The 25,706-nt window shown below is 42.5% G+C and overlaps 1 protein-coding gene and 1 long non-coding RNA gene across 6 annotated transcripts in view; one reads left to right on the plus strand and one right to left on the minus strand.

The window, feature by feature from the left end:
- Nucleotides 1–1,622: 1,622 nt before the first annotated feature.
- Nucleotides 1,623–4,166, minus strand: LOC107975127 (uncharacterized). Its single transcript, XR_001718396.3, has 2 exons — nt 3,732–4,166; nt 1,623–2,149 (listed from the first exon to the last, which is right to left on the minus strand). It is a non-coding gene; the product is annotated as an uncharacterized LOC107975127 (long non-coding RNA).
- Nucleotides 4,167–4,283: 117 nt separating this feature from the next.
- ZFAND3 (zinc finger AN1-type containing 3) overlaps nt 4,284–25,706 on the plus strand; it is a 335,462-nt gene continuing 314,039 nt past the window's right edge. For 3 of the 5 annotated variants that reach the window (XM_063812421.1, XM_063812423.1, XM_016955384.4), the window contains exon 1: nt 4,635–5,170. In XM_063812421.1, coding sequence (XP_063668491.1) covers nt 5,100–5,170 — 71 coding nt within the window. In that variant the 5' untranslated portion in view covers nt 4,635–5,099. Of the gene's footprint in view, nt 5,171–25,706 lie in introns of all 5 variants that reach the window. The other 2 variants (XM_009451183.5, XM_063812424.1) reach the window with 2 other exon arrangements.

The raw sequence follows: 25,706 nt of genomic DNA on the forward strand, positions 1-25,706 counted from the left end.
CAAGGGCCAGAAGGAACCTTAGAGAGGATCTCGTTCAATGCCTTTTGAAAAAAAATTTCTCATCCCCTTGGAAAACCAAATTCAAATGAAAGAGGAGAGCAAAACTCAGAATTCTTGCTCTCTGAGAACATGGCGTAAAAGCCACTCGTCTAATCTAACCATATTGTTTTGCAGAGGGGTCACTCGTCTAATCTAACCATATTGTTTTGCAGAGGGGTCTCAGGTCTTCCACTGTAGGCCAACTGTACCTCACATTCCTGAGTCTACATAGGTGACTTGGAGTGCATGTATTCTGGACTTTCAGAGGCTTAGTAGTCCCTGAATTAGGCAACAAGAAATGTGACTGGGCAGGGTCTCTGCCTCCTGCTCTGGTCACAGATGCCCCACTTTCTCTTTCCTGGCAGCCCAAGGCCTTGGATCCAACCTGGATTATTGAAATTGGCTCTCATTCTCTCCAGGGGTCCAGGATGTTATAGGGTTCTCTGCTCTCATTCGTCAGTCAGGGTCAAGGGACACAAGAAAAAGGAGCTAGGGAAAATAACTCAGTGGCAAGGCAAAGAGCCTTTGTTAAGCTCATAAAACTAGAGTTGGGAACTGAGATTAAATTTTACAGATAATATTAGGATTATAATTAAATCTAGAGTTTGGATTGGACATTGGGGCTAATACTAGGTTAGGATGGATTATAATGATGACAGATTTTGAACTGAGAGTGAGTTTCAAGGGTAGGGATTAGAATTAGAGTGGAGGATCATCTGCTTTCTCTCAGGTCTCTACAAGTCCCTTCTTTTTGGTAAAGTCTTCCAGGGCTAAGTAGGTCTTTTGAATTCTTACCAAGAAGGCAGCCATTGTTTGCTCCTGACCTTGAATCATACCAGGCTCTTTTCTATACACCCTCAGTTCCTACTTCAAAAGCTCTGGCTGCTGAAGAATTAATATTATCCTTTACTAGACCCCACTGAGCACGTAGATGGCTCCTTTTGGGCCAATGGTGATTGCAAACTACTCCCAGGAGTCACATCACAGGTTCATCTGGAACATAATACACGACAGAAAATAGTCAAGACAATTACAACAAAAGCACTCTACCAATTACCCCCACACTTTGTTCCCCTAATTTGATGATGCCCTGAAATTTTATGTCCTCTCTGAGCTTTCAGTCAACTAAGTGGGCTTGTTATAGGAATTGGATCAAGGGCTCTATAGATAGAGACACTGGGAACTAAGAGTAAAGAGTTATCTGGCTAGGAACGTCATAAGCAGCAGCTAAATACTGTCTCATCTCATACAACTTCAGTGTGACAAAAAAGCTGGCAGCCTTGTGATGAACGAGGTCAGAAAAAAAAAAAAGCAGAGAGCTTCAATGTCTTCTAGGGAGGGTGGGTTGGTAACTAAGACATTCCCCCAGGATTGTCTAACTATGACTCCAATCCATTTGTGGGGCTCACATTGACTAACAAATTATTGTGCTTTTATTCATGCAACATTTATTGAACGCCTCCCAAATGCACCTTGAGTATTGTGTATATCACAGTAAACAAAACAGACATGATTTTTGGAGAGGAGACTCACAAATACATATTTAAACTATGATAGGTACTATAAAGAAAAAGAGTGCCATGTAAGATAATAATGGGGCCACCAAATTTTGATTGGGGCTTGGGTCAGGGATGACTTCTTTGAAGGAGTTCCATTTAAATTCAGGTCTGAATTTGTTTAAGTAGGAGTCAGTCTGTTGAAAATCCTTAACATGTCAATTGTTCTTTATGCTTTTGAAGTTCAGCTGCAATTTACTCGTTTATGGTCTGTGGTGGACATTTTTTGGAATCTTTGCCAAGTACATAACTTTGAGAACATAGCTTACAAAGATGGGGTTCTGGCAGCCATGTTTGCTTTACAAAACAAAGAGACCTGACTACATAACTGCCCTGATGGTCAAAGGTGATTGTACCAAGAGTACACAAGCGGACATAAATCGAACCAATCAGTTTCTTTCTCCTGGGGATTGGGATTCATAGATACTAATTAGTCTCTGTTTGTTCTTGAAGTGAGGCTGGGTAAACCTGGATTACGTTCCCAAAAAAGCAGTGAAAACAGCTCTGCCGAGATTATAAAGCAGCTTTGTAGAGAGAAGCAGAGATGGAAGAACCTGTAACCAGAGAGAAAAAGATATCGAAAAAAACCAAACACTTGGCTTCCTGTTGATGTATTAGGTACCTATTTCAGTCCTTCATGAGATCTTACCGCTCTCTGTGTCCTTGGGTTGTATAAGATTATCTCCTTGTGTTGTGTGTATACATATAAAGAGAAAAGGCAGCTGAAGCAGTCAGGAACAGGAGGACAAAGGAATGGAGATGTGGGAAAGCAAGGTGTATTTGAGGAATGGCAACTAGTGTCTGCTTCGCAGGGTGAATAGAGAAGAGTAGAAAATGAAGTCTGAGAGGAAGACTGGAACCAAATTATCTACATTATATGTAGGGACCTGCTGGTGAATGCTACATTTTATTAATCCTTTTAGTCTCCAGAGTGCTTAGCAAAGTCCTTGTGTATACTGGGCACTGAATAAATGTTTGTTGAATAACTGGCAAACAGGAAAGCAGTTTGGAAAATGACAATCACTTTTTATGTTGAATTCTCCTTTTAGTTGTCGAGTTTCCTTTTCTGTACATAAAAGAAAATCATCAAGATGCCAAGAGAGATAGTCCCACTTAATCTTTGTTAAACTCAAAGGCTGTTAAGTATCTCATGCATGTGGGAATTTTATGTCGGCTTAAATGAAGATTTAAGGGTAATATGAATCCAATGAGAGCAAGGTGTGCTGTATGGCTTTATCCTTTCTATGCATTTTTTTCTTTTCTTTCTTTCTTTTTTTGAGACAGAGTTTCGCTCTCGCTCTTGTTGCCCAGGCTGGAGTGCAATGGCATGATCTCGGCTCACTGCAACACCCGCCCTCCGGGTTCAAGCGATTCTCCTGCCTCAGCCTCCCGAGTAGCTGGGATTACACGCGTGCCACCATGCCCGGCTAAGTTTTTGTATTTTTTTTTAACTAGCGACGGGGTTTCCCCATGTTAGCCAAGCTGGTCTCGAACTCCTGACCTCAGGTGATCCACCCGTCTTGGCCTCCCAAAGTGCTGGGATTACAGACGTGAGCCACAGCGTCCGGCTTTTTCTATGCACTTTCTTACAGATATACTTATTGAAGGCTTTGGAAAATCCACCAAATTAAAACTAAACATTGTGCATAATAAATCAGCACTCACATTTTAGGGTGTTTTGGCTTTAAGTGCTTGATTTTTGCAATCATTAACTTCACCATCAACAGCATCTGTGGCATATTAAGCTAAATGCGATCCTTGCTCTTTAGAGGCCAAAATAAACATCAATGTTAACAAACCCACACAGTATGCACAAACAGAAATGTGATTTGGTATATAAAGAAATAAGATAGCAACATTTGGTAATCAAATTAATCTAGGTAATAGTCTCTCTGAGGCTCTGATATACCCGACAGGCAAGGAGGGTATACGGCAGCTATTCCTAAGAGCCAGGAAGTCTTCCTCAGCGATGGGTCTCCAAAAGGTCTGGAGGATGTTGCCTCCGTGTTGAATTAGTCATCAATAATCGATTTCTCTGTTCATGACTAACTGGAGATCAGAATGAGCTCAGGATCAAGGACTAGGATCGTTAAAGGACTCATTTTTTTAGTGTCTCAAACTTCTTTGGTCACTTACCAATTTCCATTACTGATTCAGCTACAGCTCCCCTTTCCCCTCCAAAAACCAAACGTGTCAGCTGTAGGAAGAAGTGCGGCTCTCCTAGCCTGGGCATAGGGACTCGCCTGGGCATAGATAATGTACTTGTGGCTCTGTGGTTGGGAGTGGAGACAAGGAACTCCCCAACACCGGTGGGGGAGAAGAGACAAGGAAGTTGCCCCGGACAAGGGGCTGGGGGAGGGGCATTTCCCAAAAGTTTCTGTCAAGAGACCAGTATACCGGGTGGAACTATAAGAGTTGTTTGGGTGTGGCGGGACCAGGAAGAGAGAGAGATGCCCAGGGAGTTGGCAAATTGGGGAGAAAGGCTCCCCGGAATCGCCCAGGAGCCAGAGCGGCAGCTCCAGGGACCTTGACTCCGACGTCCCGGGAAGCCAGAGCTCCACTTCCGCGTTTGGCATTGCTCCCCCAGGCCCCTCCTCGCACTCGATTACGGGTTCTACGGGCGCATGCGCCGCCACTCTGGGACTGGCCCAATTTACCCTACACAACTAATCTGCTCCTCCCCCTCCCGCTTGGAGCGCACCATTCGCGTTTAGGGGGAGGTACCGCGCCCCGGAGTACTCAGAAACCTGCTCCCCTTCTTCAGACAGGTGGAAGATAAGTTTGCTTCAGATTCTAAAAGTTCTAAGAATACGAAGGCCTCAGCCGCCCGTCGCCGGGCCACAGCCCGAGGCTCTCGCTTTCTCCCACAGCCCCGCATTCCGCCTTTGAGGCGCGGAACAAAGTGGCACGCCCGGATCCCAGCTGATCAGCGGCTGGGCTTTGGCGTTGGCTCTCCCGGGCGAGACCATTGTGACTCCTCGGGAGGGGCGCACGCCGGGGAGGGGGCGGAGCGGCCATTGTCCGGTCAGCGCAGCCTCAGGGGGAGGGGACGGTGTTACGGAGACAGCAGGGCCCGGGGCTTCAGAGCGGCCGCTGCGACTCCGGAGCCGGCGGGGGGCTCCGGTCCTTCCCTGCGCCACCGCACAGGACATCTTTCTGGCTGGGGAGCGGCGGTGAGAGCCGCCGAGGGCGTCTGTGTCCCTCCTCCCCCGCGGTCCTCGGTGCGTCCGCACGCCCCTCCTCCTCGGCTCCCTCCTCCTTCTCTCCGCGCCTCTCCGCCCCACCCCCCCCGTCTCCGCAGGCCGAGTGGTGCGGCCCGCCTCCAGCTGACCGGCCTGGAATCCCGGCTCCGAGCCCCGGACTCGCGCCCGCCCGTGCGCCCGCTCCCTCCCCCTCCCCCCGCCCCGAGCCCCCCGACGCCGCCGCCACCGCCTCCTCAGAGCGGGGCCCGGGCCCAGCCGCCGCCACCGCTGCCGCCGCCGAGCTCCGCCGCCGCCGAGCACCATGGGAGACGCTGGGAGCGAGCGCAGCAAAGCGCCCAGCCTGCCGCCTCGCTGTCCCTGCGGCTTCTGGGGGTAAGTGCCCGGCCGGGTGGGGGCGGGGGCCGGGGGCGCGGACGCCAGGGCCGCCTGGGCAGGCCTCGGGGCCCGGGAGGCCGGAACCTTGGAGGCTGGGCCCAGCCCGGGCCTACGGGGAGGGGGTGGGGGTCGCGTTCCGGGGAGGGGTGCCGGGTGGGGAGCTGGGGGTGGGCAGAGAAGGCCCTGCCGGGGGTGCGTTGCCACCCTTTGGGACTCGCCGGCCTGAAGCTCGGGCCCACGGGGGCCTCCTGGGCCACGGGTGAGGGGGGCAGGGCGGCGGGGAGGGATGAGGGGGCGGCGTTGACCGCTCCGGGAGGAGCAGGGGTACCCCTTCCCTGGGCATGTGGAAGCCAGCCCTTCCTCCCTCCCGGGGTGTGAGTTGGTGCCCAGGCACTAGGAGGGTATTTCCTCTGACTTTTTCACCTCCCCTCCTCCCCGTCCTCCGGAGACTTGCATCATCACTTCCTAGATTATATCCCAGTGCCCCATTTGCTTTTAGGAAGCTATTCACACGTCACCCGTTTGTAAAAACCGAGTCCAGAACCAGGCTGGGGTAAAGTTACAAGATTGTTGAGGTCTCACCTTCATGTAAAACACGTTTCAGGAGATATGTAAAATTTCCTTGTCAAAAAGGAAGAAAAAAACCACACAAAACCTGAAGTCAGCCTGGATTGGGGAATATGAGATCCAGTTTCCTCAGTTGGCTCTCAAATTCTCCTCTTTCTCAATTTAAGTAAAAATGATAAAAATGTTCACAGTGGGTAGCATATATTGTTTGGCCATCATGTGTTAAGGCGAAAAAAATGTGAGGTGGGAAATCAGCTCCTCTCCCTCCCCCCATTACTGTTTAAATTCTCCTGGTAACACTTTAAGCTTCATGGATTGCCACCTAACAGGTGCCTCCATCATACCACATGACTAGTTCTGCAGTAAGAAAGCTGGAGACTTTGAAGGCTGGCTTTTGTGATTTGAGTCCCTTTTCTCTTTTATCGTTTTGTTTTAGTTTTATTTTTTGAGAGATTCCGTATATTTGGAGACATAGAGGCAGGAAGGAAGATTGTTTCTGGTGAGGACATCTTGGGAAGAAGTATGGAAGTAGTTTTCCCTTTGCTATCTCCCATATTGTAGGAATGGTTAACAGAAATTAAGAGTAATTTTGGGAGTGCAGAGAAAGATTAGAAAGTGGATCTTAATGTAGACTTCTGTGGAAGTTGTCGTATCTCAAGGTTATGACAAAGAAGTGGATTTTCATTTTCTCATTTTTCTGCCTTTCTCAAAAATTTCCCTGTGGAAGGACATTAGTCAAAAATAAGTTGTGGCATATAAAAAGTCCTAAAAATGTGAAAATATTTCTAGTCTTCCCTTCATTTTGATTTGAAAATAATTGGTTTGCCTGTGAAGTGCTTTCATGGACTGTCTAATTCCCACAAGAATCTTGCGAGGTAGGAACCATTATCTCATTATTAGCTGGGGAAACTGAGGCTTTGGGTGGATAATTTGCCGCTTCACACAGGGAGTGTAGGGTGGAGCTGGTGAGCTCTTTAGAGTGCGTAGTACCATCATGTTTATGATATCAGTCTGCTGCCCTGGAAAAATCTTGTGTCACAAGCCTCAGATTGTAACTCATTGTAAGACATATGTCCTAAAGAAAGTCGCTGCCAGTGGCAGCTAATGCTCAGGATGTATCAGGTCTCTTTCCTGGCAACACGTTTATGTCCTTCGGACTGTTACCATGAATGGAATCTTTATCGAAAGACTTATATCAAGGCTTAGAAACTAAGGAAATGGAATAGCCTTTTACCTTTATTTATTTATTTATTTATTTTTGAGTCGGAGCCCTGTTCTGTTGCCCAGGCTGGAGTGCAGTGGCGTGATCTCGACTTACTGCAGCCTGCACCTCCTGGGTTCAAGCAGTTCTCCTGCCTCAACCTCCCAAGTAGCTGAGACTGCAGGTGCACACCACTATGTCCGGCTAATTTTTGTATTTTTTAGGAGAGACGGGATTTTGCCATGTTGGCTAAGGTGGTCTCAAACTTCTGACCTCAGGTGATCTGCCTGCCTTGGACTCCCAAAGTGCTGGGATTACAGGCATGAGCCACTGCGCCCGGCCAGCCTTTTACCTTTAGCCGGTAGGGTTCTGAATGCCAAGAGAGTTTGGTGGCAGCAGACAGGAAAAGTTACACTAATGTTGTGCTTGACCTATAAGCAACCAGGGCTTCTTTTTAGATACTTTCAGTCTGATACTTTTTATGAACTGCAGTTTACCTAGCAGGAGTAGTGACCACAAAACTAGTATTTTTATCGTGAAAAGTGTTCTTTTTGGTGCAATGTTTTAACCTTTCCTAAGGACGTTTGTAGACAATTGTGTAGTTTGTATTTTATACCAAAGCATAGCAACATTGCTGCCTTGTTTCCATCGTATCACAACTGACTTTGGACATGTTTCCCTTACTGTATGGGCCACATTCATATTTTGTTCACTGAGTAAACTTAGAATATATTTAACAGATATTTGAATGCCTGTGATATAATGGTGGGCAAGGAGGTGCTGGCCCCATACTCTGGGGCAGGGGGCGCAGGGAAGTAAACTGACAGTTGCAATACGTTGTACAGGTGCTCTAGGGGAGGGGCACCTACCCTAGCTGGGGTGGAGGTAGAGGAAAGTAGCCTGGAGAAAGTGACACTTTAGCCTAGACCCACAGGAAGGGTAGAAGTAGAGTATGGAAACAAATATTCCTTTCAGGCAGTGGGACTAACATGGGTGAAGGCCGGGATGTGAGTGAGAGCACTACTCATTTGAGGAACAGGTTTGTTGGGTCTGTTCATAGATTGTGAAGGGGGATCACAATCTAGAGATAAGGGGGTCTGTTGGTAGATTGTGAAGGGTGATCACAATCTAGAGATAAGGCTGGGGAATTGAGAGGAATTGGTGATACAGGGCCCTCATAGCATTGTAATGCTGAGGACTTTGGACTTTTATCCTGAGTGCAGTGAGGAGCTACTCAAGAACTTTGATCAGGGAGTGATGTATATCTTTAATGTGAAAGACTATTGGTGGTTCTTGAGAATGGGTTGGGTGTGTGGGTATGATTCTGTGTGTCTGTATGAATGTGATATACGTGTTTCCGTGGAACGTTGCCAAGTCCAGATTTGCCCTGTGGTGGCGTGAATCAGTGTAATGCCTGGGGAGAATAGAGCGAAGTACATAGAAGTGAAAGCCATTCAGGAGGTATCTTTTGCCTTTTCCCTTCATGAAAATGAAGGTGAGTATGTTTTAAAAAATTTTATGCAGCTTTGCACTCCTTGGAAGCTCTAGGTCTAAAGTCAGCTAGCCAGGGCCCACACCCAGCCCTTTGCTGAGGAGCCTCTCAGCAGAATGTTTTGGCTCCGGCAGACTAACGGCAGTTCCTTTAGGATTGCTGCTCTTTCCAGTGACTTAGGCTGCAGGACTTGCTGCCCAGCATTGTCCAGTCAGGACACTAATCAGTGTGGCTCGGTTGAATAGGAGAGCTTTAACTGCATTCTCTTGTGAGAATGCAGTTAAAGAAGAATGCCAAGAGGAGTGTACAATTCAAATGCGTTAGTGCTTGTAACACGTGGTTCCAGTTCTCTCCCTCTTGGCTTGTATGGTATAATTGTGTACAGGTAATTAAGTTATTTTATAGAGGCCATCTCCACTGGGAAACTTTGCTGCCATGGAAATTGTTGAATATTAACCAGTTGATAATAAAGTTGCAAGTTGTTTGTATTATATATGTATTTTTTTGTATTTTTTTGGGGGGGGTAGGAAGTTTTGCTCTCATTACTCAGGCTGGAGTGCAATGGCGCGAGCTTGGCTCACCGCAACCTCTGCCTCCTGGGTTCAAGTGATTCTCCTGCCCCAGCCTCCCGAGTAGCTGGGATTACAGGCATGTGCCACCACACCCAGCTAATTTTTTATTTTTAGTAGAGACGGGGGAGACTGTTCTCGAACTCCCGACCTCAGGTGATCCTCCCGCCTCGGCTTCCCAAAGTGCTGGGATTACCGGCGTGAGCCACCGCGCCTGGCCGGTATATATTAACATCATATTTTTAGGATTAAAACAAATTTTTCCTGGAGACATGGACTTAAAACTTTAAGTGAAATATGAACATTTTCTTGGCTCATTTTAGGCATTCAGTACTCAGGCAAAGAACGTATTTGTTGATAATTGTTGTATCTGAAATGAAATAATTAGTACACTTTCTTTAGATGAAATATACACATACACAAAAACACTTTTAAACTATACAGATATAAGTGGTATTAGTTGAAGCTGTATTTTAAATTATTTAGACATTTAAAAAGTGCTGAGGTGTGTAGATTCTTCACAAATGTGAAGACCTAGAATATTACAGAAAAGATAGGAAGAAAAATAAGTATAAGAATATAGTATGTGTATTATAGGATAATAGGGTAATTAGGATGGAAGGTGGAATTGTTTTCTAATTCTATTTAAGTACAGAAACATAATTACTATTGATATTTTGCTTTTACAATTGGAGATAATCTCGTGATGACATATGGAAACCTTGGGAATTACTATTTTGTAAATAAGCTTAAAGCGTACTAGACATAAACGTTCAGTCTGGTATTTAGAGAATAATGGAATAGTTAAATATGGGGCTTATTAGGTAAATTATTCATTGTTTTGATTTTAAAAAAGAAGCTCTTCTAACAAGTCATGACAAAGCAAATATCATATGGGTTCATTTTCTTTAGGGACATAGATTTTGTTAGTATTTCATTTTTATAATCATTGCTGTTGAAGCATTTTGCCTACAAACTAAATTGGCTGGATAAAAGATGTACTTTAAGATAGGGATGGGTAGAGATAAGGATAGGGGTAATCTCCTAAAATAAATTCCATTTCTGAAATCGGTACTAATAGAAAGTTGATTGAAAACATAACATGATTTGTTTTATTCCACTTTATTTTTGGCAATCATAAGATACTGACTAGTTTAGAATCAATGTATATATTTTTTCCCTCTGAGCCCAGGCTTAGTGAATTGCTGTCGAACATCAACTTTGTTACTGTCACTGTGTAGATCATCTAGCTAGTGTGCTTGGCTCCTCATAGTGTGTGGACTTCACACTCATTTTGCCTCTTCAGTCTCAGTCTCCCAATTGTAACATGTTGCCACACTTTAACCAGCTTAACCTGGGCTTTCAAGATCATGTGAACCCAGTATGAATTACTAATCAGTAGAATGTTCGTTCCATTGATGTCACTACTTATCCCTTGATTATAAAACCCCCTTAAACATTCTCTTAAAAAACAAAATGCTTGCTTGTGGAGTTTTACTTTGCATCTTTGAGTATTGTGTGCATCTGAAGATAAAACATGATTTAAATTAAGTATTCACTGTTGGTTCATTTATCTGCTTGCCCTATTTTCCTGATTACATTTGGGGGATTCAGAAAATAGGAAATTCGTCCCTTTGATGTGATGGAACACAGGGAAATAATTTTTTTTTTTTAATTTAAAGAAACATAGTCTTCTTTCTATTGGTTTGAGGCAATAGTTTTTTAGAGTTAGGTCCAGTTAGCATATGGCTCTTTTGGTTTTATCATCTTCTCTTCTCCATTTACCATCTCCCACTCTTCCAAAATAGAAGAGAATTCTAAACTTTAAATCATGCTGAAAAGTTTTGACTAAAAATCTCTTTATAATCCTTAATGGTATCAAAATTAACATTAGTTTTCACAAATTAACCTTTCCTTGCTCTAAAAATCAGAGAACTAAGAAGCCTTTGAAAAGAATAAAGTCCTTAAAAAGAAACCAAGAACAGTATATAAAAGATTATTTATTTAGAACAGAATACTTAGAGGGTGAGAACTAATATCATTTGGATTTTTTATTAGGTCATAGGGAGGTTCTGTCCATGCAAAGTGATGTAGTATTTTGAATTCCTGCAATAATCACAGATCAAAATTGAGGTTAAATATTGTTGTTTTCTTTTTCACCCAGGCCTGGGACTGGCAGGCTGCATGGCTTTGTGGCTGAGGCTGGAAGCAGAGCCTATCAAGGTCCCCTCTCTTGAAAAAAAAAAAAAAAAAAAAAAAAAAATTCTTTTCTGTTTTTGAAGAAAGGTTAAGGTTGATATCTCAGCAAAGCTACTTGAAGGAAGTGATTGGTCTTAACCCAGCACTTGTAATGCAATACTTACAAAATCATCCAGATTCTGGGTTTTTGGATTTCGTGGGACTCTGTGTCAGAGTGGTTTTCAAAAGAGGGCCTTCATTCCAACTGTGTGGATGACACTGATGTTACTCAATTTTTCTAGGGTTTCTGAGGAACAGCGATCCTGCTCTGGGCTGGGTCCCTGTGTAACAAGATTACATTGCTGAGTGAGATATTTAAACATAAGACATTTCCTGTAAGTGTCATATGCAGAAAAGGAGGTTAAGGAACTTTATTTACAGTGTCTTGGCTGGATGCTGTGGCTGGCGGCTGTAAACCCAGCACTTTGCGAGGCCAAGGCGGGAGGATCACTTGAGGTCAGGAGTTTGAGACCAGCCTGAACAACATGGTGAAACTCCGTCTGTACCAAAAATAAAAAAATTAACTGAGGTGGTGGCATGCTCCTGTAGTCTCAGCTACTTGGGAGGCTGAGGCAGTAGATTCGCTTGAATCCAGGAGGCAGAGATTGTAGTGAGCTGAGATTGTGCCACTGTACTCCAGTCTGGGCAACAGAGTGAGACTCCATCTCAAAAAAAAAAAAAAGTGTCTAATAATCAGAATCTAAAACTGTATCCTAGAATGGCACTGCCCAGTATGGTGGCCATTAGCTGTAAGTAATAATTTAAATTCAGATTAAAGTTAAAAATGTAGTTTCTCCGTCACAGTAGCTACTTTTAAGTACTCACTAGCTCAGTAACTAGTGATTACCCTATTGAGGAACACAGATATACAACATTTTCATCCTTCAAGAAAGTTATGTTGGACAGTGCTGTTCTAGAATGTTGACTGATGGGCAGCCAGAATTTTCAAGCCTGTTTTCTTGTGGGCTCTCTAGATCCCTTTTTTTCTTACATTCTGAACATGAGGGACTTAGCTAATTTAGCTCTAAATTTCTTTCCAGCCCTAACATAGTTTATTTCCACTGGGAGAAGCAATGCTATTGTTAATCCAGATTACTGGGATGTGTTCCTTTGGTCAGGAATGGGAATTAACATTTCAGTAATGGGAATTATAATGTAGTCTGTAATTTGAACCTTTTTTGAAGTGTTACTTTTGAGTCAGACATTTTAGCTCTTTTAGCACTGTTAAACTGGCAACCTCAGCGGCTTGCACAGGGAGGTATTGGTCTAACAATCAGTTTCTTTTTGGTTCAAAGAATTTTTGGAGCTACTCACCTTTTTGAAAGATGATAGGTTGTAGATAGGCTCTAGTTAGCTTTTATGACTTTTGTGGAGGAAAAATATTTGTTTTCACAAATGTAAATCTCATGGCAGCTTTTTATATGTGATTAGGGATAAGTGCATTGGATTTTCTGGTAAATTCAGGTTACCATATATAGAGAAAGGTGGGGTATATTGGAATTTCCAGCAGTAATGGACAAAACCAAACTGATCTGTGATGCACCCAGGCTAATAGAAATAAGTGAATGAAAATGCATGTCATCCATGAGGCTGAGGGACAGAGCTGCAACAGTGCCGGGCACCTGAAGTTTTGGCTACAGCTATTAACTCAAGGAGGGATGATGTACTAGCTAACTACATCTGTTCATTTAGCTGTACCAGATGTCCCATATCGTAGGCAAGTTCGAGTTTATTAGGGCAGAAGAATGTCCTGGGAGAGGTCATTGATGCCACTTGCTACCGCTCTGGCCTTGGATGGAAGAGGAGGGCCAAGCCACACCAGAGCATTTTGTTTCCAGGTTGTGGATAAGCTCTAGTTAGCTTTATTGATACTTTAGTCATTACCTGGCAGAGTGAGGTTGGTGATGTACTTAGGACCTTTTTGGGAGTGTCTTTTCTCATTTATTTCTGCTGAAGTAGAGTGGTGTGGAGGAACAGCTGTTGATGTATCTGCTTCTTGGACTCTTACACACTGATAAGTTGAAGTGCAGTTGCATAAAATAATCACACTCACAGCCACACTTCCTGGAAGGAGAAACATTCTGACCATTCAAGAATATCACAAACACTCTTCCTGTAGTCAGCTTCTTTGTCCAGGCACTTGGTTTTATTCATTTATTTTTTACAAGAAAGTAAAAAAAAATTTCTGTGGCTTATGGTACCTAACTGGAAGAGTGGAGGCAGGAAGTTGAGGAACACAGAGTGGGTGGTGGGCTTTGCTGTCAATTCTGTGCTTTGAAAGCTTTTATCTATTTCAGATCATAATTTTTTAATGGCAGCCCTTTCTAGGATGCTTTCGGCAGAAAAATGTACTGGCAAAATCGTCTCCTGAAAAGATTTACGATGAGACACATAAAGTACATTGAGTAGTATAGTTATTCTTAAACTAGTCATAAGAGTATTAACTAGCAATAAATAATAAAAAATAAACCAGAGGTAGGAGAAGGTATGGTGATTTCAATGTGAGTTGCTTTTGGATTTATGATTTCTTGGTTTCTGTGCCTAAGGAGGCATGGATGGTATTATTTTCTTTTCTTTTTTTTTTTTGAGACGGAGTCTCGCTGTGTCGCCCAGGCTGGAGTGCAGTGGCGCCATCTTGGCTCACTGCAACCTCTGCCTCCCGGATTCAAGCCGATTTCTTCTGCCTCAGCCTCCCGAGTAGCTGGGACTACAGGTGCCCGCCACCACACCCGGCTAATTTTTTGTATTTTTAGTAGAGACGGGGTTTCACCGTGTTAGCCAGGATGGTCTCAATCTCCTTACCTCGTGATCCGCCCGCCTCGGCCTCCCAAAGTGCTGGGATTACAGGCGTGAGCCACTATGCCCGGCCTGGATGGTATTATTCTTTTTCTTCAGTTGCTGCTGAAATCTAAAAAAACCAGGTTTTTCAAGTCCTTATGTGTTCGTGTGTGAAACTTTGCTTGTACATACAAAATTTTTACATTGTTTAACTTTACTGCATGCAGTTTAGTTTGCCTTTTCCTTTTAATATAACTTAAAGGTATTCTCTTACCAAGTGGAGAACTGTTCTGTGGACTGATCAGCAGTGGGTTTGAGCCTGTAAAGAGCCACTGCACTCCAGCCTGGGTAACATAATGAGGCTTTGTTGCTTTAAAAAAAAAAAAAAAAAAAAAAGTGGAGGATGCCAGACTTGGTGGCTCATGCCTGTAATCCCAGCACTTTGGGTGGCTGAGGTGGGCAGATCACCTGAGGTCAGGAGTTCGAGACCAGCCTGGACAACATGGTAAAACCCCATCTCTACTGAAAATACAGAAATTAGCTGGGCTTAATGGCCTGCGCCTGTAATCCCAGCTACTCGGGAAGCTGAAGCAGGCGAATCACTTGAATCAGGAGGTGGAGGTTGCAGTGAGCCAAGATTGCACTACTGCACTGCAGCCTGGGCAATAGCGTGAGACTCCGGCTCGAAAAATGAAATGAAATAAAATAAAATAAATGGAGGAGTGTTTTTGTATATTGACCCACAAAAATACTTGCATGTAGAAACTTTTAATTTTTTTTATTGACTTGGGAGGACATGTTCATGTAGTCTCTGAGGCCTGAGTTCCCTGTTTCTGTGGATCAGTCACTGTTAACTAGCTCACCCTGTTCCCCCAACCTCACCCATGCTGTAGCACTTCCAATATGTGCTTCAAACCGTGCATTTTATTTGTAAGGCTGATGATCTTCTTCAGGGAATATTGAGCAGGATCTATTAAGGAACAGTTGCTTTGACTTAAATGAAAAAGTCTTTGCAACTGACAGATAAAATCTTGAGTGAAAATGTGTGGAGTACTGCACTCTTGTATAGTAGGATCTCTTTAGGGGATCTCAAAAATCCTGATCTGTGGAAGTGTATGTCCCTACAAACTGCATTTTCTTACCCTTGGTTTTAAACTTTCTAGGATTATATATTCTAATATGATAGTTGAAAGCCACCAAATTTACCTAAATAGTTTTCATTCTAAATAAATTAGATTTTTACATTGTGTGTGTTTTTGGTTGGAGTTAGGGACAGGAAGAGTGGACTGTTGGTTTTGTGTTTAAAGTTGCGGTGCAGAAAAGTCATTGGACAGAGATCTGTGTAATTTGGAGGTGAGTTGGAAGGGAAAGGACACAGAAGGTGGTCAAAGGGGAAGACGGGCAAGGGGGATGAGGATGGGGACACACAGAGGAAAGTAGAATGGTGGGATTATAATTGGGAATGAAGTTGTTTTGTGGCCACCATCGTTTAGTCAAACTGTGAGAGGTGGTCTCATCTGTAGGGCTAGAGTAATTAATGTGAAAAGGTGGTGGTTAGGGCTAATGAGATGTTCTGTCTTTTCTTGAAGTGTGGTATGTGAGTCCCCTGGGACCTTACAGGAAAGTGCTAATGATCACAGGATGACAGCTGAGATACAGATTCCAAACTAAAGTTTAGTGGAAATAGCAGCAGCTTTCAGCAAAATTGGTGTTCCATCATTTTAGAAACCCACGGGCTCTTCTGCTAAGACCATAGATACCTTCTTAGCCAGTTAAAGAAAAATGCTTCATGGTTTCTCTTTGCAGCAGGCCATGGAGACTCAACCTACCTTTCTTTTATTGGTATTGCCACAACCTGTTAATTCTATTCCTTGGGATTGATTTTTCTTCTCTCCTCTTTCCCCCATGCCTGGTGGGAAATTCAACAGTCTTGCCCATCGTCTGTTTAACTTGCTCTTCTTAGAAAAACAACTCACACAAGCCCTTCTTTTTTAAAAGATTTTACAGTGAGTACATATGGGGAAGTTACATTAGATCTTAAAGAATTTAACAGTAGTATTTCCTGGGGAATGGGACCTTTTCTTATTTGCTGAGAGGCTGACGAAGGGCCCCCTTTCTCATCTATCCCAAACTCCTCCAAAACTCCGAAGATGAAGGGCATACTGATCTCTTATCTCCAGAAAACCAGCTGAACCAAGTGGCTAGGCATGGGTTTTGGAATCAAAGATCTGGATTGGAATCAAAGACGTGAGTTTACCTCTGTGTCTCTTTATCTTTAAAAAAATAGTATCTTAGAGTTGGCTTTGAGATTTAATGAGCTCTGATGCCTCTCAAGCCCTTGCCACAGAGCCTGGTCATGGTAATTACATTTATTAAAGGCCAGCTTCCCAACTTGAAAGAAGGAGCACTGATGGCAGATTAGTAAATACAGAACTATCTTACCTCATATGGGCAATTTGCATTTATAGTGATCTCCAGACTGATGCCACCTTATTAATTGGTGAAGTTTCTGACCAGCTTTTGGCCCCTTTGGCCATTTTCCAGAGCCAGTCCTTTTTCCAGCAAGTGTTAAGCACTCTATTGTGTGTCTTGAGCTATGCTAGGCAAGAGATACCTTGGTCTGGCTTCTGCCCTGAGAAAGCTCACAGTCTAGAAGGGGAGATGGATCAATAAACTGACAAAACAGTGTTCGAGAAGTGCTCTGGGAGATCACTGAGTATTGTGAGAACTCTAATGGGCAGCTTACCTAGATGGGAACTGAGGGCGGCCAGGAGAGCTTCTCATGAGTTAGGTTTGAGCTAGATATGAAAGACGAGCAGAAGTTAACCACATGAAGATGGTAAGGAGGGGATTTCTGGGCAGAGGGAACAGCATGTACAGAGAGGCACAGAGGAATGGGAAAGTGTGCTGAATTAAGAGAGGTGCAAACACAACTCAATATGTTAGCTGCAGTGTATGGCAGGAGGCAAGACAAACCTGGGGAGATGAGCAGGGGCCAGTTATGAAGATACTTCATTGCTGCACTGTTGAACTTAAGGATCAGGAAGCAACTGGGAAGCATTTAAAGATTTTAAGCATGGATAACAGATGATATTTATAATATGTTTCAAAAAAGTTAATGTGGAGGATGCATTGGAGTGTATAGGCAGAGAGACCAGTTAGAGCAATTAAACCTTTTTGGACCATGGATCCCTTTGGCAATTTGGTGAAGTCTGTGGACCCCTTCTGAGAATAATGCATAAAACAAAACACTTGTAATTACAAAGGAAACCGGTTAGCCTATGGACCATGGGAGCCTGTGGACCCTAGATAAAGTAACCCTGGGAGAAGGCAGCAGTAGGGGGCTGAAAATAATTGTAGGCTGGCAGTGGGGAATGAAGAGGGGGCTTAAGTTTAAGAGCAGCGACAGATTGGATGGCGGGGAGTGGTGGTAAAGGAGAAGAGAGGCAGCAGGGTCTGACATGGACTGCAGGATGGAAGATGATGTCAGGTCACTTGCGGTGGGTGTAGAAGTTCTTTCACTTACAAACTCTAGATATGAAAGGTCATTTGTGAATTCATCTATTCCTAAATCCAAAGTGAAATTGGAGAAGCAACTAGTAGTGCCCTCTGTCAGTGGTATGCATTGTTTTGTACAGTAGGAAAAAGTTTATGCTTTGGAAGTTCTTAAGTTGAAGTGATTCAGTGAATTTGTACTAGAAGATGGTAATGGGTGGTGAGAGAGATGATTAGTTTTAGACAGGTTAAGTTTACTTTCTGGTGAATTATAGACAGCTTAAGACAGTTTCTTGCTTTGCTTTGCTTTTCTCTTCCCTTCCCTCCCCCTCTCCCCTCTCTCCTCGACAGGGTCTCGCTCTGTTGCCCAGGAGGCTAGAGTGCAGTGACAGGATCATAGTTCACTGTAGCCTCGAACTCCTGGGCTTAAGTGATCCTTCTGCCTGAGCCTCTGAAGTAGCTAGGACTACAGGTGCATGCCACCACACCTGCCAAATTTTAAAGTTTTTTTTTTTTTTTTTTTGTAGAGATGGGGGTCTGTCTCTGTTTCTCAAGCTGGTTTTGAACCTCTGGCCTCAAGTGATCCTCCCGTCTTGGCCTCCCAAAACATTGGGACGGGCGTGATCACTACTGATGAGCACAGGAGTTTTGACCTGCTCCATTTCTAACCTGGGCCAGTTCACTCCTCCTTTGGTAACCTGATGGTCCTTTGTTCATGGCAGGTCACCATATTGATGCTGAATTTAGTGTGGACACCTGATCAGCATAATGCAGTACTGCCCAGAACTCCTGGGCTCAAGCAGTCCACCTCAGCCTCCCAAGTAGCTGTGACTACAGGCATGCTACCATTGTATCTTTTTTTATGTGAATTTTTTATTGAAATATAAATAATGAAAAATACATGAATCTTCAGTGTATAGCTAAATGAATTTTCACAAAGTGAATATGCCTGTGTAACCAGAAATAGCTAACAAGAAATAGCATTTCCGGCCCCCAAGAATCCCTCTTCCTGTCCTCTTCCAGTAACTGCTCCCTTCCTCTCTCAGGGGTAATCGCTATCCCAACTTGTACCATCACAGATTACTTACAATTTTTTTCTTCTTAGATGTTTTTCTACTTTTTAATTGAAGTATGACTTAGTTTACTGCAAACATTTCAAGTGTGTACTTTGGTAGATTAAAAAAAATAGACTTCATGGCCGGGCGCGGTGGCTCACACCTGTCATCCCAGTACTTTGGGAGGCCGAGGCCGGCAGATCACTTGAGGTCAGGAGTTAGAGACTAGCCTGGCCAACATAGTGAAACCTCGTCTCTACTAAAAAATACAAAAATTAGCTGGGCGTGGTGGCGAGCGTCTGTAGTCCCAGCTACCCGGGAGGCTGAGGCAGGAGAATCACTTGAACCTGGGAGGTGGAGGCTGCAGTGAGCCAAGATCGCGCCACTGCACTTCCAGCCTGGGCGACAGAGTGACACTCTGTCTCAAAAAAAGAAAAAAAGACTTCATTTTTGAAAGGGAGTTTCAGGTTTACAACAAAATTTACTAGAAGGTAAAAAGAGAGAGTTCCCATATACCCTTTAACTGTCTACACACACAGCCTCCCCTACTATCGACATCTCACATTAGTGTGGAACATTTTATAGAATTGATGAACCTACAGTGACACATCATTATCACTCAAAGCCCATAGTTTGCAGTGGGATTCACTCTTGGTGGTGGTATATTCAGTGGATTTTGACAATGTGTAATGAATCCACCATTATAATGTCATATAGAATATTTCACTGCCGTAAAAACCCTCTCTGCTCTGCCTGTTCATCTCTCCCTTCTCTTCAACCTTTGGCAACAACTTTTCATTGTCTCCCTAATTTTGGCTTTTCCAAAATTTCATATTGTTGGAATCATACAGTATGTAGCCTTTTCAGATTGACTTCTTTTATATAGTAATAAGCATTTAAGTTCCTTCCATGTCTTTTCATGGCTTGCTAGCTCATTTTTAGTGCTGAATAATATTCCAGTGTCTGAATTATACTACAGTTTATCCACTTACCTACTGGAAGACATCTTGATTGCTTCCAAGTTTTGGCAATTATGAATAAGGCTGCTAGGAACATCTGTGTGCAGGTTTTTGTGTGGACATAAGTTTTCAACTCATTTGGTTACATACCAAGGAACACAACTGCTGGATCATATGATAAGAGTATGTTTAGTTTTGTAAGAAACTGCGAAACTCTAACAAATGATTGTGCCATTTTGCATTCCTATCAGCAGTGAATGAGAGTTCCTGTTGCTCCATATCCTTGTCAGCATTTGGTGGTGTTGAATGCTGACACTATATGATACATATGCATATATCATTATGCATATATAATGATATATGCTCATATTATATGCATATATCATTATGCATATATAATGATATATGCTCATATTATATGCATATATCATTATGATATATGTGTATATGCATGTATGTTTCAAAAAAAAAAAACTAGATACTACCAGTTTTCAAAAATGATTATATCAGTTTACATTCATACCACCAGTATATGAGAGTTCTGGTTAGTCCACATTTTGTCAATACTTGCTGTTGATGGTCACTTTCATTTTGGATGTATAAAGTTATTGCATTTTTCTTTTAATTTATATTTCTCTGATGACTAACAAAATAGAGCATCTTTTTTCATTGGCCATTTGGCTAAACTTTGTTGTGAGGTGCCTGTTTAAGCATTTTGCTTAAGTTTCTATTAGGTCATCTGCTTTTTTCTCATTCATTTGTAAGAGGTTTTTGTTTTGTTGTTGGAGATAGAGTCTCACCACTCTCTCCCAGGCTGGGGTGCAGTGACAGAGTCATGGCTTATTGCAGCCTCAGCCTATGGGCTCAAGTGATCTTCCTGCCTCAGCCTCCCATGTAGCTGGGACCCCAGGTGTGTGCCACCACACTCAGCTAACTTAAGTTTTTTGTAGAGACAGGGTTTCACCATGTTGCCCAGGCTGGTCTTGAACTCCTGGGCTCCAGTGATCCTCCTGCCCCAGCCTCCCGAAGTGCTGGGATTACAGGCGTGAGCCACCATGCCTGGCCTGTAAGAGTTTTTTTTTTTTTTTTTTTTAATGTATTCTGGGTGAGTCCTTTTTTAGATAGCATGTACATGTACTGTATGGTTTTGTATTATCTTAAATCCTTTTGTAAAAAAATTAGAAAATGAGTGTATTTGTGTGGTAAAAAATTTAAACACACAAATGGGTATATTATGAAAAGGATGTCTCCCTCCTAGTTTTAGTCCCTTAATGGGAGACCATAGCCTTAGTCCCACTTAGTCATGGTTATGTTCTTTTGAGTATGTTTCCTATGCATATACTGCATTTGTTCTTTTTTTTTTTAACACAAATAGCATACGACACACTATTCCGGAACCACCTCGGTTTTTTCAGTTAACGTATCTTGGAATTCTTTCCAAATGAGCATATACATTTCTAGCATCCTGTATAATAAATGGCAGAACAGTATTCCAGTTAGGTGCATGTACCAGATTTTATGTAATCAGTTTATCTAGTTCCTTCTTGATGAGTGTTATTATGCTACAAAAGTAGCATGAAATATGTTGAATTTTAGGGCTTATGGACAATCTAAGTGTGAAAATGCCTTAGGTGTCTGAATTAGGAGAGAGGATGAGCTAGGGCTTTATCATTTAGGGTGACATGAGTGTGTATTGTCATAGCTGAAGCCAAGGGAGCAGGTAGAGTCACATAAGAAGTATTGTTAGATCAGTGATTCTCTGTGGGATAGAAATGGAGTTGTCAGAATCACTTTGGGAGTCTTTTCTAAAAAACACATTACTCATGCTTTCCCTAGCCCCAGTTTAGTGGGTCCATGATAAGGTTTGGATAGTTCATCCTTGACCTTTTTTCTTTCATCTCTTGAAAAAGTGTCACTTTCCTTTTGAGACCCAGTGGTATAGAGTGAAAAGATAACTAAGGATGGAACCCTGAGGAACACAGGTAGAAAAAGATGAGTTTGGAAAGGAGTTGGATACACTGAGATAGGAGATAAATCAGGTGAGTATAAGGTTAGTGAAACCAAAGGAGGTGATATTTCAATGAAGAAATGGCAGTAGGGTCATGCTGCAAAGAATGGTCAAGTTAAGATGATAATTGAGACATCTCTGCTCCTTGAAGGTCCTAGAAGAACTTGAGTAATGCTTTTATCATGCTGCAAAGAATGGTCAAGTTAAGATGATAATTGAGACATCTCTGCTCCTTGAAGGTCTTAGAAGAACTTGAGTAATGCTTTTAAAGTCATGTTTGTGCCTCTCAGCAGTATTCTGGCCCAGCATGGTACCAGGGTATGTTTTGTGAAAAATTGTTGTAATTACATCGTATGTGTACCAGAAATGAACATCTTTCATTAATCATTCATGAATCTAACCATCATGAATTGAAACTTCTCTTGAATCTATATTTTCACTTCTATTAACACTTCCAATAATATATATGTTTTTAGGGTAGTTTTTTAAAAAACTCTTGAACTTCAACTTCTTAGTCTTCTAGGTTCTGGCAGACAAGATTGCGTTCACCTCATTTGTCTTGATATTTGACTTAATTTTATAGACCTAACCATCTCTCTCAGCTTTTGTTTTTCTAGGAAGAAGTCCCTTTTATTTAGTCTGGACTTTGATTCCTATAAATATTTAGATGTCTTTTCTGAAGTCTTTCCAATTGTATGTTATGTCTTTTTGAAGTGCATCTGTGTTGCTGAAAAGATACTAATACTCAGATTCCATGTCTCTCCCCCTCCCCCGTATAGGTTGGGATGTCATAGAAAGAAGGCATTCATGTGGGAGATAATGAAATATATTTCTTAAGAAAAGCTCAGTATATATATAGGAAAAATTAGGTGAAGTATGAGGTAAGATGAGGGGACAGACTTCTTGGCTGATACTGGTTTATGCTATTTTATTCATGACATGTGCTGTATGTGTCAATATGACACAAGAAGAAAGGACATATTGGAATTATTAGAGGAGACAGTGTGAGGATTAAGGTCGAGTAGTATTTTTCAGATATTCTAAAAATCTTATTTTGCTGTGTGTGATTTTCTGTAAACATTCTTCAGTGTATTTTGCTATATGTAACTGCTCTGTTGTTATTTTAGGGAATTTTAAGCATTTCAGCATTGGAACTGTGTAATCAAAGACAATGGGTCCTTTTAATGTATAGATAGTCCTTTTTTTTTTTTGAGATAGAATTTCGCTCTTGTTGCCCAGGCTGGAGTGCAATGGTGCAATCTTGGCTCACTGCAACCTCTGCCTCCCAGGTTGAAGCGATTCTCCTGCGTCAGCCTCCCAAGCAGCTGGGATTACAGGCATGCGCCACCACACCCGGCTAACTTTTTTGTATTTTTAATAGAGACAGGGTTTCTCCATGTTGTCAGGCTGGTCTCGAACTCCCGACCTCAGTTGATCCGCCCACCTCAGCCTCCCAAAGTGCTGGGATTACAGGCGTGAGCCATCACGCCCGGCCGATAGGCTCTTATTAAAGAACAACATATATAGAGAACAGCGTGTATACCAATATGCTAAATATACACAAAAATACACTTTAAGTTTGTTTAAAATTATATTGATACAATTTAAATAGTGTCATAAATATTACGGCAACTTGATGTTACTTTATTTTAGAATATCCCTGGAGGCCTTCGAGGTTGAAGCTGTTTTGATTTCACACCCTTCTGTTTTAAAACATAGGGACTGACAGGGAGACCCAGGGCTGCAATCTGGGTGGTGCTACATTTGTAGACAAGGACAACTTGCTGTATTTTAACCCAGAAACATTAGAAAGTTTGTTCTTGAACTTCTGGCTCAGATTTAGATGCATCTTTGAAGTGCTGATATTTGGCTTATCTGAAGCTTTGGGGATTATCATTTTCTAGTTATGAAGGGAATGAAAGTGTTTATAACATTTTTGCAGGTGGAAGGTAAAGTTGTTGTTTTGTTCCTCAAATTTTTTTTTGCTTAATTTAAAAAATATTGAGATATAATTCACATACCATAAATTTCATCCTTTTGGAGTGTATAACTGTGTGTGGTTTTTAGTCTCTTCACAAAGTTATGCAACCATCACTACTGTCTTAATTCCAGACAATTTCATCACTTTGTAATTCAAGACAATTTCATCACTTCATAAAGAAATCTCATATCCAATAGCAGTCACTTCTCCCCTCAGCTCCTGCTAACCATGAATCTACTTTCTGGTTCTATGGATTTGCCAGTTCTGGACATTTCACATAAGTGGAATCATACCATATATGACCTTTTGTGTCCGGCTTCTTTGACTTAGCATAACGTTTTCAAGGTTCTTCCATGTTGTAGTGTACTTCATGTCTTTTTGTGGCTGTATAATACTCCATGTGGATATATCACATTTTGTTTATCTGTTCATCAGCTGATGGATAATGAGTTGTTTCAGGTTTTTGGCTATTATGAATAATACTGCTGTGAACATTTGTTTACAAGTTTTTATGTGAACACCTGTTTTCGCTTCTCTTATTTGAATACCTAGGAGGGGAATTTCGGGATGATATGGTAACTCTGTTTAACTTTTGAGTAAACTACCACCCTGTTTTCCAGAGCAACTACATTATTTTACATTCCCACCAGCAATGTATGAAGACTCCAGTTTCTTTACATCTTTGCCAATACTTGTCATTGCTGCTCTTTTTGATTATAGCCAACCCTGTGGCATCTCCATTGTGTTTTGATTTGCATTTCCTTAATGACTGATGATGTTGAGTATCATTAAATATGCCCATTGACCATTTGTGTATCTACTTTGGAACAATGTCTGTTTAAATATTTTGCATGTTTTAAAATTGAGTTGTATGCCTTTTTACTTGTAAGTTGTAAAATTTCTTTTTTTTTTTTTTGAGACAGAGTCTCACTCTGTCGCCCAGGCTGGAGTGCAGTGGCGCGATCTCAGCTCACTGCAACCTCCGCCTCCCAGGTTCAAGCGATTCTCCTGCCTCAGCTTCCCGGGTAGCTGGGACTACAGACGCATGCCACCATGCCTAGCTAATTTTTTGTATTTTTAGTAGAGACGGGGTTTCACCGTGTTAGCTGGGATGGTCTCGATCTCCTGACCTCAAGTGATCTGCCTGCCTTGGCCTCCCAAAATGCTGGGATAACAGGCGTGAGCCACCGCGCCCGGCCAGTTATTTTTTTATTTTTTGTAGTTGTTGTTTTGTTTTTTTTTTTTTGAGATGGAGTCTTGCTCTGTCGCCAGGCTGGAGTGCAGTGGCGCGATCTCAGCTCTCTGCAAGCTCTGCCTCCCGGGTTCAAGTGATTCTCCTGCCTCAGCCTCCCGAGTAGCTGGGACTACAGGCGTGTGCCACTACACCTGGGTAATTTTTGTATTTTTAGTAGAGACGGGGTGTCACCATGCTGTCCAGGATGACCTCGATCTCTTGACCTCGTGATCCACCTGCCTCCGCCTCCCAAAGTGCTGGGATTACAGGCTTGAGCCACCGCACCCGGCCATAAGTTGTAAAATTTATGTATTCTGGTTACTAGTTATTTATCAGATACAGGATTTGCAAATTTTTTTCCCATTTTGTAGGTGGTGGTTTCACGTTTTTTGGGGATGTGTCCTTTAGAGCACAAAAGTTTTAGTTTTGATGAATTCTTATTTATCTTTTTGTTGTTTTTGCTTGTGCTTTTGGTATATCTGAGAAAACTTTACCTAATTCAAGGTCACAAATATTTACACTATGTTTTCTCTAATAGTTTTACAGTTTTAGCTCTTATTTTACATTTAAGTTGGTTATCTATTTTTTTTTTTTGAGATGGAGTTTCGCTCTTGTTGCCCAAGCTGGAGTGCAGTGGCGCGATCTCGGCTCAGTGCAACCTCTGCCTTCTGGGTTCAAGCGATTCTCCTGCCTCAGCCCCCAAAATAGCTGGGCCTACAGGGTCCCACCACCTTGCCTGGCTAATTTTTTGTATTTTTGGTAGAGATGGGGTTTCACCATGTTGCTCAGGCTGGTCTTGAACTCTTGAGCTCAAGCAATCCGCCTGCTTCAGGCTCCCAAAGTGCTGGAATTACAGACATGCGCCACCGCGCCTGGCCAATTTTATTTCATTAATCTATAATTTCTGTCTTTATGCCAATGTCACACTGTCTTGAGTACTTCCTTTGTAATAGGTT

The sequence above is a fragment of the Pan troglodytes genome, chromosome 5, assembly GCF_028858775.2.
Source record: "Pan troglodytes isolate AG18354 chromosome 5, NHGRI_mPanTro3-v2.0_pri, whole genome shotgun sequence".
Taxonomy (NCBI): Eukaryota; Metazoa; Chordata; class Mammalia; order Primates; family Hominidae; genus Pan; species Pan troglodytes.